At 34.6% G+C, this 14,078-nt stretch overlaps 2 protein-coding genes across 2 annotated transcripts; one reads left to right on the top strand and one right to left on the bottom strand.

The window, feature by feature from the left end:
• Window positions 1-1,601: 1,601 nt before the first annotated feature.
• Window positions 1,602-4,013, top strand: LOC116016240 (G-type lectin S-receptor-like serine/threonine-protein kinase LECRK2). The gene has a single exon (XM_031256397.1). It carries the CDS (start codon window positions 1,602-1,604, stop codon window positions 4,011-4,013), a length of 2,412 nt encoding a protein of 803 aa, XP_031112257.1.
• Window positions 4,014-4,196: 183 nt separating this feature from the next.
• LOC116016699 (linoleate 13S-lipoxygenase 2-1, chloroplastic) lies at window positions 4,197-14,071 on the bottom strand. Its single transcript, XM_031257071.1, has 9 exons — window positions 13,671-14,071; window positions 10,289-10,557; window positions 7,632-7,869; window positions 6,377-6,694; window positions 6,181-6,266; window positions 5,956-6,066; window positions 5,541-5,842; window positions 5,179-5,445; window positions 4,197-5,092 (listed from the first exon to the last, which is right to left on the bottom strand). Exons 1-9 carry the CDS (start codon window positions 14,038-14,040, stop codon window positions 4,333-4,335), a joined length of 2,721 nt encoding a protein of 906 aa, XP_031112931.1. The 5' UTR covers window positions 14,041-14,071; the 3' UTR covers window positions 4,197-4,332.
• Between the last annotated feature and the right edge of the window lie 7 nt (window positions 14,072-14,078).

Below are 14,078 nucleotides of genomic sequence, written 5' to 3'. Positions count from 1 at the left end.
AAAAAAAAAAAAAAAACTGATTTTTAAATTTTTTTTTATGATACTTATATATACTTTCCTTTTATTTAGTTAGTTATGTGCAACATGGTTGTTGGTGGTGCAATGGGGGACGCCGAGCCGATGAAGTGATGGAGCAAGTGAGCAACGCCCGGCGTCGTCATTGCACCACTAATAGCCATATGTTGCGACAGACGAAATTATAGATCAAAATTGCAAAAAATCAGAACAATCACTATGCTTTTCTGATTTGTGCACCTCGACGTACATGAATATTTCAGGAAGATAGGGAAGTATATTTATTTAATTTTAATTATTAATTTGAGAAATATATTTATTTATTTCTCCAATTATTTACGAAATTAAGTAAAATTTTATATGCACTAACCTTTTCTTGTATAAGCTTTTTGCATAACATAAATTCATAATAAATGATCTATTGGTTAAGTCAGATTTATAAATATGAAATTATTATTACTCATATGATTCGTGAAAAAGTAATTTGATTGTGCGATATATTGTAAACTCCAAAGATCAAGGTGAAATTGCATTTAATAACATTTTTGCAGATTGAGAGAAATGATGATAATCATGAATTTTCCTAAAACTAATGAATATCATGTTTGATCCTACTCATTTGTGTTTGACAAAATCATGGGATTTGGATGAGGAAGACTAGAAGGGAGAATTGCTCATTTTAGTGTTTATTAATTACCTGATATTGTAATCCAGTTGTATTGTATATTTATTATTTTGAGAAAAAAAAAAACAAACAATCTTTTTTCTGAGATGTGTTGTAAGTACAAATGTTATGAAAGTTCAAACTCAGACAACTGATATTTTGAGGCCACCCCTCCGATCCCGTAAAAAATTCTTTATATTTTTTATAGGGATGATAGTTGAATTGTGAAGGTAGGACGACAATTGGAAGACTCTCATTTGCCCAACAAAAGATATCTGATAGTACTTATATATGGACTATGCTGTCTAAGTTGAGTCTTAAATTTGGCTTCTCTAATTGAATCAAGAAGATACATGTGGATCGATGGCTTCCCCATTTTCCACTGAAAAGAAACTTCCCAGTTTCTCATTCAACCTTTGGCTGCCTAAAATTCTAAGCAATCACCATCTCACTTATTTGATCCATACTCATCATCACTATATGATATGTACTGAGTAAAACTCACCTTGTAATTTAATCGACAAAATACCACAGGAAAATAAATTGTTGATTGGCGCAAATAAAGAAGGCCAATAGAGTATCCATTGGATTGCCCATTGTTGACCGTTTCAAACTAAAGGAACTAATAAAGTGTGCACGGGGTAAAACCGTCTTGTGACTCTAATCGGTAAAAGATCATAAGAAGTTAAACCCACCTAGATTGTCCATAGCTGACAGGTTCCAGCGTAACTATGAAAGCCAATAGATCATTGTTGCTGGAAATTAAACTTGTAACTTTGTGGTTACTAAATTAACAATCTGATCAACTTGGCTGGATTGCCCAGTTGACATTTCTGTTCCTATGACTACTTGTATAAGTACAAATAGAAATCTGTTATTCTATTACCTTAAATTTATCAAAAGATCAAGCTCAATGTTAGAGATGACTTCAGTATCTCCTTTCCTTCCCATCATCATCACCTTGTTTCTGCTCCCAACTTTCTCATCATCCCAAACCAATGTGTCCATCGGATCTACCCTCATTGCAGGCGATGAAAACCAACCCCCATGGATTTCTCCTTCCGGGGAATTCGCCTTCGGGTTTTGGCAAATCGACCACACAGATCAATTCCTAGTTGCAGTATGGTATAACAACATATCTGAGAAAACCTTAGCATGGTATGCAAATGGAGATAACCCAGCTCAAAAAGGATCAAACCTTAATCTCACTTCTAACCGCGGCCTACTTCTCGTTAGTCCTAATGGGGAGGAAACCCAGATTTCTGATCCCATAGTTCGTACAGTCACCCATGGTTCAATGCTAAACACAGGAAACTTCGTGCTCTTTAATGGAGATTCTGAAAGTTTATGGGAAAGCTTCAAGAATGTTAAAGACACTATTTTGCCAGGCCAAGCGTTTAAAGAAGGCTTTAGTCTTTCATCTCGCCTTTCAGAGACTAACTATTCAAGGGGAAGGTTTCTGCTCAGCCTGCTTGGTAATGGAAATCTTGAGCTTGCCACAGTTAACTTGCCAGGGGAGTATAAAAATGAGGCATATTATTTGAATGGCACCATTGATGGTTCTGGTTCATCGGATTATCAGCTGATATTCAATGAATCTGCCTGGATTTTCACCCTGGCAAATAACAAAATAGCAACAATTTTCTCAGAGGGTGAAAAGGGGCCATCAAGGAGCTTCTACCATTATGCAAGATTGGATTTTGATGGGATTTTCACCCACTATCGTCGCTCGAAAGCCTTTAATGATGACAAGGGATGGTCTGTTGTTTGGTCTATCCCAGATAACATCTGTCTGGCAAATCTTGTAACCAAAGGGAGTGGGGTTTGTGGGTACAACAAAATTTGCAGCCTTGTTAATGGTAACAGGCCTTATTGTTCTTGCCCTTCACCCTTTTATCAGGTCAATCCAGAGGATGATTATAGAGGCTGCACCCCTACTTTTGTACAGAACTGCATTGATGATCCAAATGATGCAGAAAGTCTGTATGATTTCAGAACTGTCACAAACATTGATTGGCCCATGACCGATTATGAAGTGTTGAAGCCTTTTAATGAAGATGAATGCAAGGATTCTTGCTTGCATGATTGTATGTGTGCTGTGGTTGTTTTTAATGGGAATACTTGTTGGAAGAAGAAACTCCCGCTTTCGAATGGGAGAGTAGGTAGCAGTGTGAATAGGAGAGTTTTCATCAAGCAACGGAGAGGCGACTCCCCTGCAGAAAGTTCTAAATCTTCAGAGCCTAATAAGAGCAAGAACACCATCATTGTTATAATCTCTGTGTTCTTGGGTAGCTCAGTTTTAATTAATTTCATACTTCTTTCTGTGATGTGTCTGGGATTCTTTCTCGTTTATCGTAACAGATTTACACAGTTTAACAGAGGTGGCAGCTCAATGGATCAAAATCTGAGATATTTTTCTTACAAGGAGCTTGTGAATGCCACGGATTTGTTCAAAGAAGAATTGGGAAGAGGGGCCTTTGGTATTGTTTACAAGGGGGTGATTAACAGTGGGAGATCTCCCATTTTTGTAGCTGTGAAGAGATTGGATAGGGTTATTCAAGATGGGGATAAGGAATTCAAGACTGAAGTGAATGTGATTGGGCAAACTCACCACAAGAATCTGGTTAGATTAATTGGATTTTGTGAGGAAGGGTCTAACCGTTTACTGGTGTATGAATTCTTGAAAAATGGCACATTGGCTAACTTCATTTTTGGGGATTTGAAGCTGACATGGAACCAAAGGACTCAGATTGCACTTGGGATCGCGAGAGGGCTCTTGTACTTGCACGACGAATGCAGCACACAGATCATCCATTGCGACATCAAGCCTCAGAACATTCTTCTCGACGATTCTTATGTTCCAAGGATTTCTGATTTTGGGTTGGCGAAGCTTCTGAGGATGGATCAGAGCGAGACTCAGACAGCAATACGAGGAACAAAAGGGTACGTCGCGCCAGAATGGTTTAGGAACATGGCAATAACTGTGAAGGCAGATGTGTACAGCTTTGGCGTTTTGCTGTTGGAGATTGTCTGTTGCAGGAAGAACGCGGCCTTGGAACTAGGTGGAGAGCAAGCATTCTTGTCGTTCTGGGCTTATGATTGCTACCGGGAAGGCACAACAGAAAAGCTTGTTGGAAATGACTCGGATGCTGCATTTGACAAGAAGAGATTGGAGAGGTTTATAATGGTGGCACTTTGGTGCATCCAGGAAGATCCTCATTTGAGGCCAACCATCAAGAAGGTTGTGTTGATGCTTGAAGAAGTTGTAGAAGTCCCGGGGCCTCCATGCCCCACCCCGTATAGCACCGGAAGCTCCATGCTAGATTCAGCGTAATACCATTGAGCATATAATATATAAAATATAAACGTGCACTCTCATTGTTAGTTTAAATTTTTAGTAACCGAGACAAAACACATCTGTTGTCAGCATTGCCATGTAGTGTCAATTATGCAGTATTTTTCCATTCTTGAATCTTATGTTCTTTTATCTGTGTACTGAAATGATTGAATGAAGCAATTTCTGGGTAAATCTTGAAAGGCTTTTTATTAGCAGTTTCAGAGAAGCAGACACTCAAATTACATTGGCAGACAACAAAGGAACTGAGCCTTCTTAGATTCTTTATTCTTCAGTTCTACTATCCTACATTTCTTGCTCAAATGGAGATGCTATTTGGTACACCTTTACCAGTTACACCAGGTCCTGAATATGGCTTAATAAGCTCATAAGGTAAGATTCCAGCTCCACTTCTATTCCTCAGATTCCTGTCAGCATTGCGGGCATCGATAATTCCTTCAAGTTCCTTCAATCTCCCACTAAACCGCTCAAATGCAGCATTGATAATAGGCTCTTCAACCCAGTAGGGTTCTGGTGCCGCCCCTATATACTCCTCGTCTGGAGAGTGGTTTGATAAGACATCCAAAATCGCCATGACTGTTGTCGCCTGAATCTGTGAAGGGAAGCATCTCAAGAGTGCATCCTCAGGCTTCTCCAAGAAATGTTCCCATTCCTCTTCTGTCACATCATCTGTGAGCATTTTGGTTCTGGCGATCGTTGGCCTGTTTGGGAAGAACCCTGCATAGAGGTACTGACCAAAGTTCACAGCTGCATGGTGCCCTGAACACACCCACACTATGGTTGTCAGGATTCGAATCAGGTCATCTGGGGTTTTCAGATCTGGCCAGCCTGGCGAATCCTTCTTGTCCCCGTGGCCAACTGTTCTGATTTCTGTCCACCAAGCTTGGAGTTCTGTATCAGATCCTATGAGACTGGCTTCTGGATAGTAGTGGCTCACATAATCCGTCACCCATTCTTTAATGATGTCCCAAAGGTCTAATCCATCATTCGCAAAAGGGTAGTCTTCAATGGTTAGTTTCAGGCCATGGGGAGCTGTGGGATCCTTCTCTGCCAATCCCCTACAGTATATTGTTGCAAGCAAAATAAGTAAATCCTAACATCTTTTAGTAACTGAAAAATTAAATGAGATTGAATTACTAATTACCTGCTAATGAGATCTGCTGGCAATGCTTGAAGGTCAAACTGCCACTCAAGATCATAGGCAATAGAGCACAACAGCATTGAATACTTGCCAGGGGAGAAAGAAGTCTCAATAATCCCATTTGCATTGATAAGAGCTAGACGTGCCAAGGCATTAATCTCCATGGTGTACCGGAAATGAGGTTGTAATAGTCTGAAAATGGGGTGCACCGCACTAAGCTGCCGATTACTTGCAATTATATATGGCTCTGTAGCACAGTGAGTTCTCAACCTACAAACATCACAAAAATATTAATTAATTCCCTAAAATTGTAAAGTACTTGGTAAAAAAGATCAGAAGCACAACTTTAGCATGCCTGCACTTACCAATGACTGACTAGTTGGTGATAGCCGGAGTCATGAGCAAGAACATGGGCTTTAGCAAGCTTCCATAGCCAGGAACCAGTGGAATCCCAGGTATGGCAAAACTCTTGCTTCCATTGCGGCTTTCCATCTACAGGCGGTCGAGTTAGCTCAATGGCTACGGGCATCAAACAACCACTGGGTGTCAAGAAAAACACTGTCCTGGATGCATACAGCACTGTCCCCTCAAGTTCGTTCACCGTATTAACCAGTGGCAGTAGCAAATCATGGTAATCTAAAATGTAAAGCTTCTTCTGCTTTACAGCCTGCAAATTAAATAATATTTGTGAAGGTAAACAAAACCACACTATGTTGGATGCTAATAATATGGTGGAAATTAAAATGGCATCTGTACTGTGTCAATTGTGTATATATTTACCTCTTCAACAGTCATGATACCTCCAATTTTTGTCTCAATCAGCTCTTTTGTGATTACTGATTCCGGAGGGCCGTAGATTGCAGGATCCAGCTTGCTCTTCAATGGCCATTCCTGAGTTTTCACAACAAAGATCGAATTAATGGTCATATCAAGCACTATATATTCATGTTGATTCAAACAACTCAATGGTGAATTGAAGAATCTAAGGGAAACTAATAAGCATACCTTTATTAATCTTATGCTGTAGGGATTAAGTCCAGCTAGGGTTTGACGAGCGAATTCCTCATCCTTAAGCCAGGAAAATTTGTCCCCTACAATATCACCACGATCATCATATATATTCATAAATGCATACAAGTTTGATGAAACACAACAAAAGTTTCAAAGGATCGTGAAATCGCGAGTGCTGTGCAGTGCTTACTGTCGATCATTTCAGGGGTTTCGAATAGGATGGCATCTTTTCCGACGTCAGTAATGGATTTGATTAACCTAGGTAAGGCGAAACTTAGAATTCCTTTTTGCTCGGTGGGAATGTCGACTCCGACGTTGAACAGATCGTCGATGGCCGGAAAGTGTGGAAATCCCCGATCGGCATCAACCAGGATCGACTTAAGCCCTGGCACCACGGCATGAAGCACCGAATAAAGTGTGTTTCCGGAGAATGTTGCATTCTTCACTTCTGAAAATGCTTCGTCTCTTGGAACGTAAATGGATGAACTTCTTGATTCAGATAATGGATCTGCATCCAGGTAAAGCACAAAAGGACTCGATCACTGCTGTTAATGAATTCAAGTTCGAGTTTCAAACAGGCAACCCAGCTGAATTGATTAAACCGTTAGTTCGGTACGTGATCTGTGATCATAATATTCATGAACACTATTATAATATATAAAATTTATTGCAATTAATTTATTATGTTTAAAATTAATAATATTGTTTCTAAAAATTATATCTTTATTTTAAGAATGTGTTATAATCAATAGATAAAGGAGTACATTTTCTAATATTTTAAGGAGAAAATACCAAATAGATCCTTCAACTTCACACGAAAATGTAATTATTCTCCTAAACTTTTAAAAAGTGTAATTAAATTCATAATAAACATGTTATTTTAGTTAATTGAAGTCTCAAAGTTGACTAATGACCTATTGATCTGCAATAGGTCAATAACATGTATTCTAATACGGAGTAGTACTTTGGCAGCTTCAATGATAATTCAAGTATTCAACTACGGTCGCCGACTTCATCTGAGCATAAGGTGGGTCGCCTTCGTTTGGAGAAGGCAACCAACTGGTTGCCTTCTTTGTGGAGAAGGCGACAAGTCTGCCGAAGAGGGCAACTAGTTGTCGCCTTCTTCAAAAGGGTAGCCGGCAACCATTCGTCGGTCGTCAATAGATAATTTTTTCTCTGATTGTTATCAACAACGACGATTAATGGTAATGATAGTTAGTAGCTGTCAACGACGATCTGTATACCAATAAAATGTTGGTTACTAATAAATTGAGCTTATTTGACTCATTTTAGTAAGTTGAAGTGCTTAATTGAATTTTTCGAAGATTTAGAGACTAATTGCACGTTTGCTCTTTCGTGTAAAGTTGGTCGCCTATTTAACCAGTTTTTCTATTTTTAAATAATCTTTATGTATAATATGAAACTGTAAATGTGCATGTACGTACCTTTTTCGCTGCGAGGGCGACCGGTTCTGCAACGTCGGGGATAAGGATGCTCTTTGCCGCCAAGAACCGGACGGATACCGTCATCGCTACCGTCAGGGTCACCAATATCGTTATAAACGTCGTAATCATATATCCTTTCGAATTTCTTACGTTCACCGGTGCCGTCACCCCTGACGGTCAGGAGCTCTTTCTCCCTTAACTTCTTCAATCCGCTCGGAGTTTGAGACGGTAAATATGACTGTTCATATTACTCTCAATGACGTTAATGTTTCATAACGTAAAACATAGTAAACAAAAAAAAAAAAAAAAAAAAAATCAATTTCTATCCCAGTCTAAAACCCTGGGGTCCCCCCTCCATCGATATATATATCCAATTTACAAAAGGGACCACTGAAACTTTCATTTTTCGAAAATGGTACGAGAAAAATTTGAGTTTATGGAATGGACTTATGGACCACCTAAAATTGCATAGAAATTCGAAGATGGACCACCACATTATACCGGACTCGACTCGTCATGTACTTTTCATGCAATGAAATGTCAAAAAATATATATTATTGAAAATGTAATTAATAATTTTCAACATCGACTTATCCTTTAGCGGGCGTTTGGTTCAGGGTATCTTAGATTACCTAGGTAATTTGAGTCTGGTAATGTTATATTGCCTTGTTTGGTTCAGGTTATGAGATTACCTGGTAATGTTATATTACCTGAAAGCTGATGTGGCGATAATGTATCAAGGTAATATGATTACCCCCGTTTTTTAGGTAATCTTAGATTATCTTGAATTATTCCAACTTTGCCCTTACTAACTAATCTTTATATAATAATAATAATAATAATAATAATAATAATAACAACAACAACAACAACAACAACAACAACAGCAACAACAACAACAACTAACAACAATGTATATAAAATAAATATAATTTATATAATCAAATATACATGTGTATATATTTATATATTTATTTTTTAAATATTAAGCATTGATATATTCATACATATAAATTAATATAAATACACAACATATATAAATAAATAAACATATATATATATATATATATATATATATATATATATATATTATTGAGGACATTATAGTAAATTGATCCATATAACCTAAAATATAACTCTTAACCAAACAAAGTAATATTATATTCCACAATCCAAACCAAACACATAAGGTAATCTTACATTCCCACATTTTCACATGACCTTTGTGGAGGTAATCCTATTACCTGAGGTAATCCAAAATTCTGTGAACCTTCCTTATAAAGTTTGTACATGTTTTAAATAGTTTGAATAGTCTAATTCTTGTATAAGATACAAAAATGACAACTGGACATGGGACAAAACTATCATAGTACGATGTACTTGTTTTGGTCCCTACCTAAACGTGGATGCATAGCTTCTTGGCAATTTGGCAATTGGCATTACCCCCTAGTAGGCACAAAAATATTTTGTATTTATATAAATATATGGAATAATATTATTAATTGTACTATTTGAAAAACACGATACATATATATATCTTGTCACAATAATTGAATTAGAGAGAAAAATTAATTGTTATATCATGAACTAAGAAGCATGTAGCAACATATATTCAAGAGATCCTTAATTTCTCCTTCTAAATTTGTTTAACTTAAATTTCTATTTCTTTTTTTTTTAACAAATAAATTAATGAATACAAAATATATCATAAAAAATTCCAATTGTATTTTTTTTAAAATGACAATTACATTGATTTCTCTAAATTTTTTTAATGAATCTACATCTTCGTAAAGTTTTACTATATTACTATAAATTCATACGTTATTATTATGAGTTCATAAATTTACCATTGTAAATTCATAAAATTGCTACTAGAGGTTTATAAAGTTAGTACTAGAGATATATAAAGTCAGTATTACAAGTTTATTACATAATTATTGGAATGATATATTAAAACATATATCGAGATATATGTCATTTAAAAGATTTTAATGAGTTTTTTTTTAATAAAATATTTTTATATATTGATTTGTTATATTTATTACTCTAATATTCGGCCATATTAATGATATTTTGTCACGAAGCAAAAACAAAAGCAAAGTGGAATAATTGCAAGTAGTTTAACTGAATTGGTGAAAAGGACACATGGATGAGATATCTATAATTTTGAGGTTTCAAAGTGGTCAACCTTGATGCAAAGAAAAAATATAACATAAGTTGAACTTATTTACATATTAAGGAATTTATATAGGTATGAAACAAGATTTAAAGATTTTTTATGAATATTATATTCAATATATGTTAAGGCTGAAATTATCTCTACAAATTTATCCTTTGCAAGTTGACATGACTTCTGTCAAAATATTCACATTTTTTTTAATGTAGGCATGGGTTGCAAACTTGCAAACTCGTAAGCTACGGCAGTCTTTTATACTTATTATTATTATTATTATTATTATTATTATTATTATTATTATTATTATTATTATATATTTTATTTAATTTTGATGTAATGTGAAAATGAAACCTTATTTAAAAGTGAAAAAGTATGGTAAGATATAGAAAAAATAATAAATGAATTAAGGATTTAATAATATGGAAGTAAAATTTACTTTTTTAAAAGTAAAAGAGTATTTTAGAGATAAAAATAGTCTAACCTTATTAGTGAAAAAGATTCTTTTATCAGGATTGTCGAACTTGGAATGCACCCAGGAATCACAGGCGATGTTAACAGTGCCGTTAGGAAATCCGTCAATGACGATCTTCTTGACAAACATTTCTGTGTGGTGCTCATTCTCTATCATAATTGCTCCGACCTCCCCGAAGTTTTCAGGAATTACGAGATCGCACTCGTAGTTCACTTCGCCATCCTTTTCGTCCTGCCGATGTGCATAGCCCTGGATAGTTTTCTTCTCTTCCCCGGTCTCTTCATTATTCATTGCAACAAGAAAAACATTTAGTGTGGGTTGATTTGTAATATTTTAATTTTGTAGGGTCTAAAAATAAATACGGTAAAATAGAAAAATCCATTAAGACAAACACTTGTGTGAGAGACCGTCTTACGAGTCTTAATTATGAGACAGGTCATGTCAATATAATTTAGGTCATAGATACTGTTATTAGTTGGTCTTTAGTTATTTTTATGATTTAAATTATGTTGATTCGACCCGTCTCACACATGTGTGACTCATCATTAATATCACAAGCTGATCGACCCACGCAATTATTGTATGTACATGAGCTCCTGACACTCTAATTAAAGATAAGGAAATAATGCTCAACATGTCGGAAAACAATAAACAAGCGCATTTATTGTGTGATGGAAATTTTTTGTCTCCGTATTATCAAATCCAATATCAATGTATATTATTATCACGGGTCAAGTTTATGTGCAGATAGTGCTTCCTGTGCAACCGTACAATCACTCGTCATTAAGTATGCATAAATGTACCACAAAGTGTTCAGAAATGCACCATTAGATACGGTGATGTATTGTGCATTTTGTGGTGCATTGGTGCATTTCATTATAGTGAATTTTTGAATACTGTGTGGTGCATTTATACACACCTTATGGTGAATTCGCACCGGTCGCACAAGAAACACTGTCTGCATTTGAACCAATATCTTATCATCACTGAGTATATTTATGTGTTGTATGTGAGGTCAAGAGGATGCCAAATCTCTCTACTTGATTAATTTTTTTCTTTCAAAATATCTTATTTATTTTAATATTTTACTCCCACTGTATGAAATCTCGGGCTCCGTCTCTGCTTATGTGTATGCGTGTATGTATGTATCTATGCACATGTTTATTTTTATTTAACTACATGAAATTAAGTAATTATATTTAGCCTTATATGAAAAAACAATACAATGTGAAATGGATTAATTAATGCATCTGCAATAGTGAGAGATAATTTTGTTACGTATATGGACAATTGTGTCCACAAAATATGCAATATAATGTACAACATTTTATAAGCAATATACAAGTCTTTTAGCATATTTTTTAATATATAAATTGACTGATTTGATTATTCTTTTGTTCATATAAATTTTTATGAAGTAACCATTTAATGTTTGTTAGCTAATATAGTTAGTGTCTAGAATACTTTTCATTTAATAACAAAAAATTTTACATGCCCTACTGCTTCTTCACTTTAAGCTTACGTGCATTACAAATACTTAAAATGATGAATATTTGCAAAGTGATTTTCTTCAATATTTGTAGTATTCATATTTTTTTGTTTGCAATTCATTATCAAATTATATATTTACAAATACTATAATTAATAAATATTAAAAATTATAAAAATTAGTATAAGTCCTATTATGATCTATTCTAGAATTACAACATCGTTTTATATAATACAATTTTAGTTTCTATCACAATTTTTTTTTTGTTCAAGTTTAATATCATAATAAAAAATCAAAGTTAAGAATAAAATTTTAAAAAAATCTGTTTATATGATTTTGACCACAAATTATATGAAATAAGGTAATTATAGAAAAATGTTAAACTATTTACTGCTCACAACAAAGGCACTCATGATATGGCAAGTTCTATTAGTTTTTTTTTTTTTTTTTTTTTTAATTTTCAATTGTCAAACTTATGAGAACTTACTACGTAAGGAGTGACTATTTTGTAAGATGTAGGCGCATCTAGTATCGCCTATAAATTAAAATTAATATTTATTTTTTGATGTATGTGTCATGACATAATTGGAACATTTATTTTATACTCCAACGACACTGGCCATGCCACATCAAATGATAATATACCATTAAAAAAAATCAGTTATCATTACACTTATATCTTTTTAGGGATAGGATTTGTCAACTTCTATATGTCCTTATGCTTTGAACTTCAAGGAGAAAAGTTGTTAGTACTCTGAGAATTTTCCACCACAAATAATGGTGATCCACAGAGATAATGCAGACATAATGAAATCTTAAAAAAATTTTTTTTTTTTAAAATATTACACCATAATAATAATAATAATAATAATAATAATATTATTATTATTATTATTATTATTATTATTATTATTATTATTATTATTAATTTTTGACAGATGGAACAAAAGAAAATATATGCTAACCTAATTTAATTTCCTGCCAAGTATTTCTGTTCTTCACTAGGTTTAATTTATTATGGATTATGCCATGAGGTTAATTTAATTGATGGAAAAAATGTGTTTTTAATCTTCTAATTATATAGCTCTAGTTGGTTTAATTTCTATATTTCAACAATTACTAAATATAGCAGTAACTTTTTTTTTTTAAAAAAAAAATGCTATTTTCGTCTATTATGTAAGGGAATAGTGAACCTCTATTATTGCAATTTGTCTCATATTCTATATCTTATTAAGGGATTAGTGAACCTCTAATATTGCGATCCATATTCTATATCTTATTAGAGAGTATATTTGGTAAATATCGCATATGGGTATTTTTTTTTATGAAATGGTAAATCAGAATGACTCATGGTCCATTAGCCCATTAGGTGAGAAAATCAGTGCTTAGTGTCCACAAAGAGTTCACCACATTAGGTGTAACTCTTATACTCCGGCTACCAAGACTTGATCTTTTGTTCTTACACAATTTACTAATCAAAAACTAACTGAGTTGCATATATATATATATATATATATATATATATATATATATATATATATATAGGTTCACGATTTTGTTACTCGATGAACGAAATCTGCAACTATTTTGTGAAGTTAGGGTAATATTCTGAGAGGACTGAACTACAAGAAACTAATTAAACGACTAGAGCTACATAATCGAGAAATTAAAAACACAATTTTTTCTTGAATAATTAAGAGTTGTACGACATAGACTCTTAAATCTTACTCCTGATATGGTGGGCGTTGATAAAGTACTTTTTTCATATGGGTTCCAATTTAAGTGTCTATATCAAAATTTTGTGTTCATTATACCAGAATAAAAGTTGGTTGGGAGTAGAAAATGGGAATACATATAGTATTTTCCAATAATTAATATTGAAAAGAGAGTATATGCACTTACTGTGGTCCAGCTCAGCAGCCACAATATCCAAAAGGAGAGTTTTCCCTAGCAAGTCATTAATATCATCAAGCGCTCTGGTGAGGTTTAAGTTTGAGAGAAACCCTCCCACCGTGCTTTGCACCGTCACCACGGCTTTAACGCTCGTGGATTTCTCAGTACTAGAAGTTGTGGCTACAGCTTTGATGTTGCATGGTCTGTACCGCAGCATGGACGACTTTCCGGTGCCTTTTCTCAGGCGTTTGCCGCCGGAGTTGGGCTTCATCACCGCCGGCCGGAAGGCCACCGTGGACTCGCCGCCGTAGACGAAGGGCTTGTACCATGGAATAATTAGGGTTTTGGATGTGGCATGCTGAAGCTGAGGCTTCATCATTTTTACTGTGTTTTAACTTGTACAATAATAGTTTGCTA

The sequence above is a fragment of the Ipomoea triloba genome, chromosome 4, assembly GCF_003576645.1.
Source record: "Ipomoea triloba cultivar NCNSP0323 chromosome 4, ASM357664v1".
In the NCBI taxonomy this organism is placed as follows: domain Eukaryota; kingdom Viridiplantae; phylum Streptophyta; class Magnoliopsida; order Solanales; family Convolvulaceae; genus Ipomoea; species Ipomoea triloba.
Note: the sequence above shows the minus strand (reverse complement) of the source record. Positions and strands in the feature narration are given on the sequence as shown.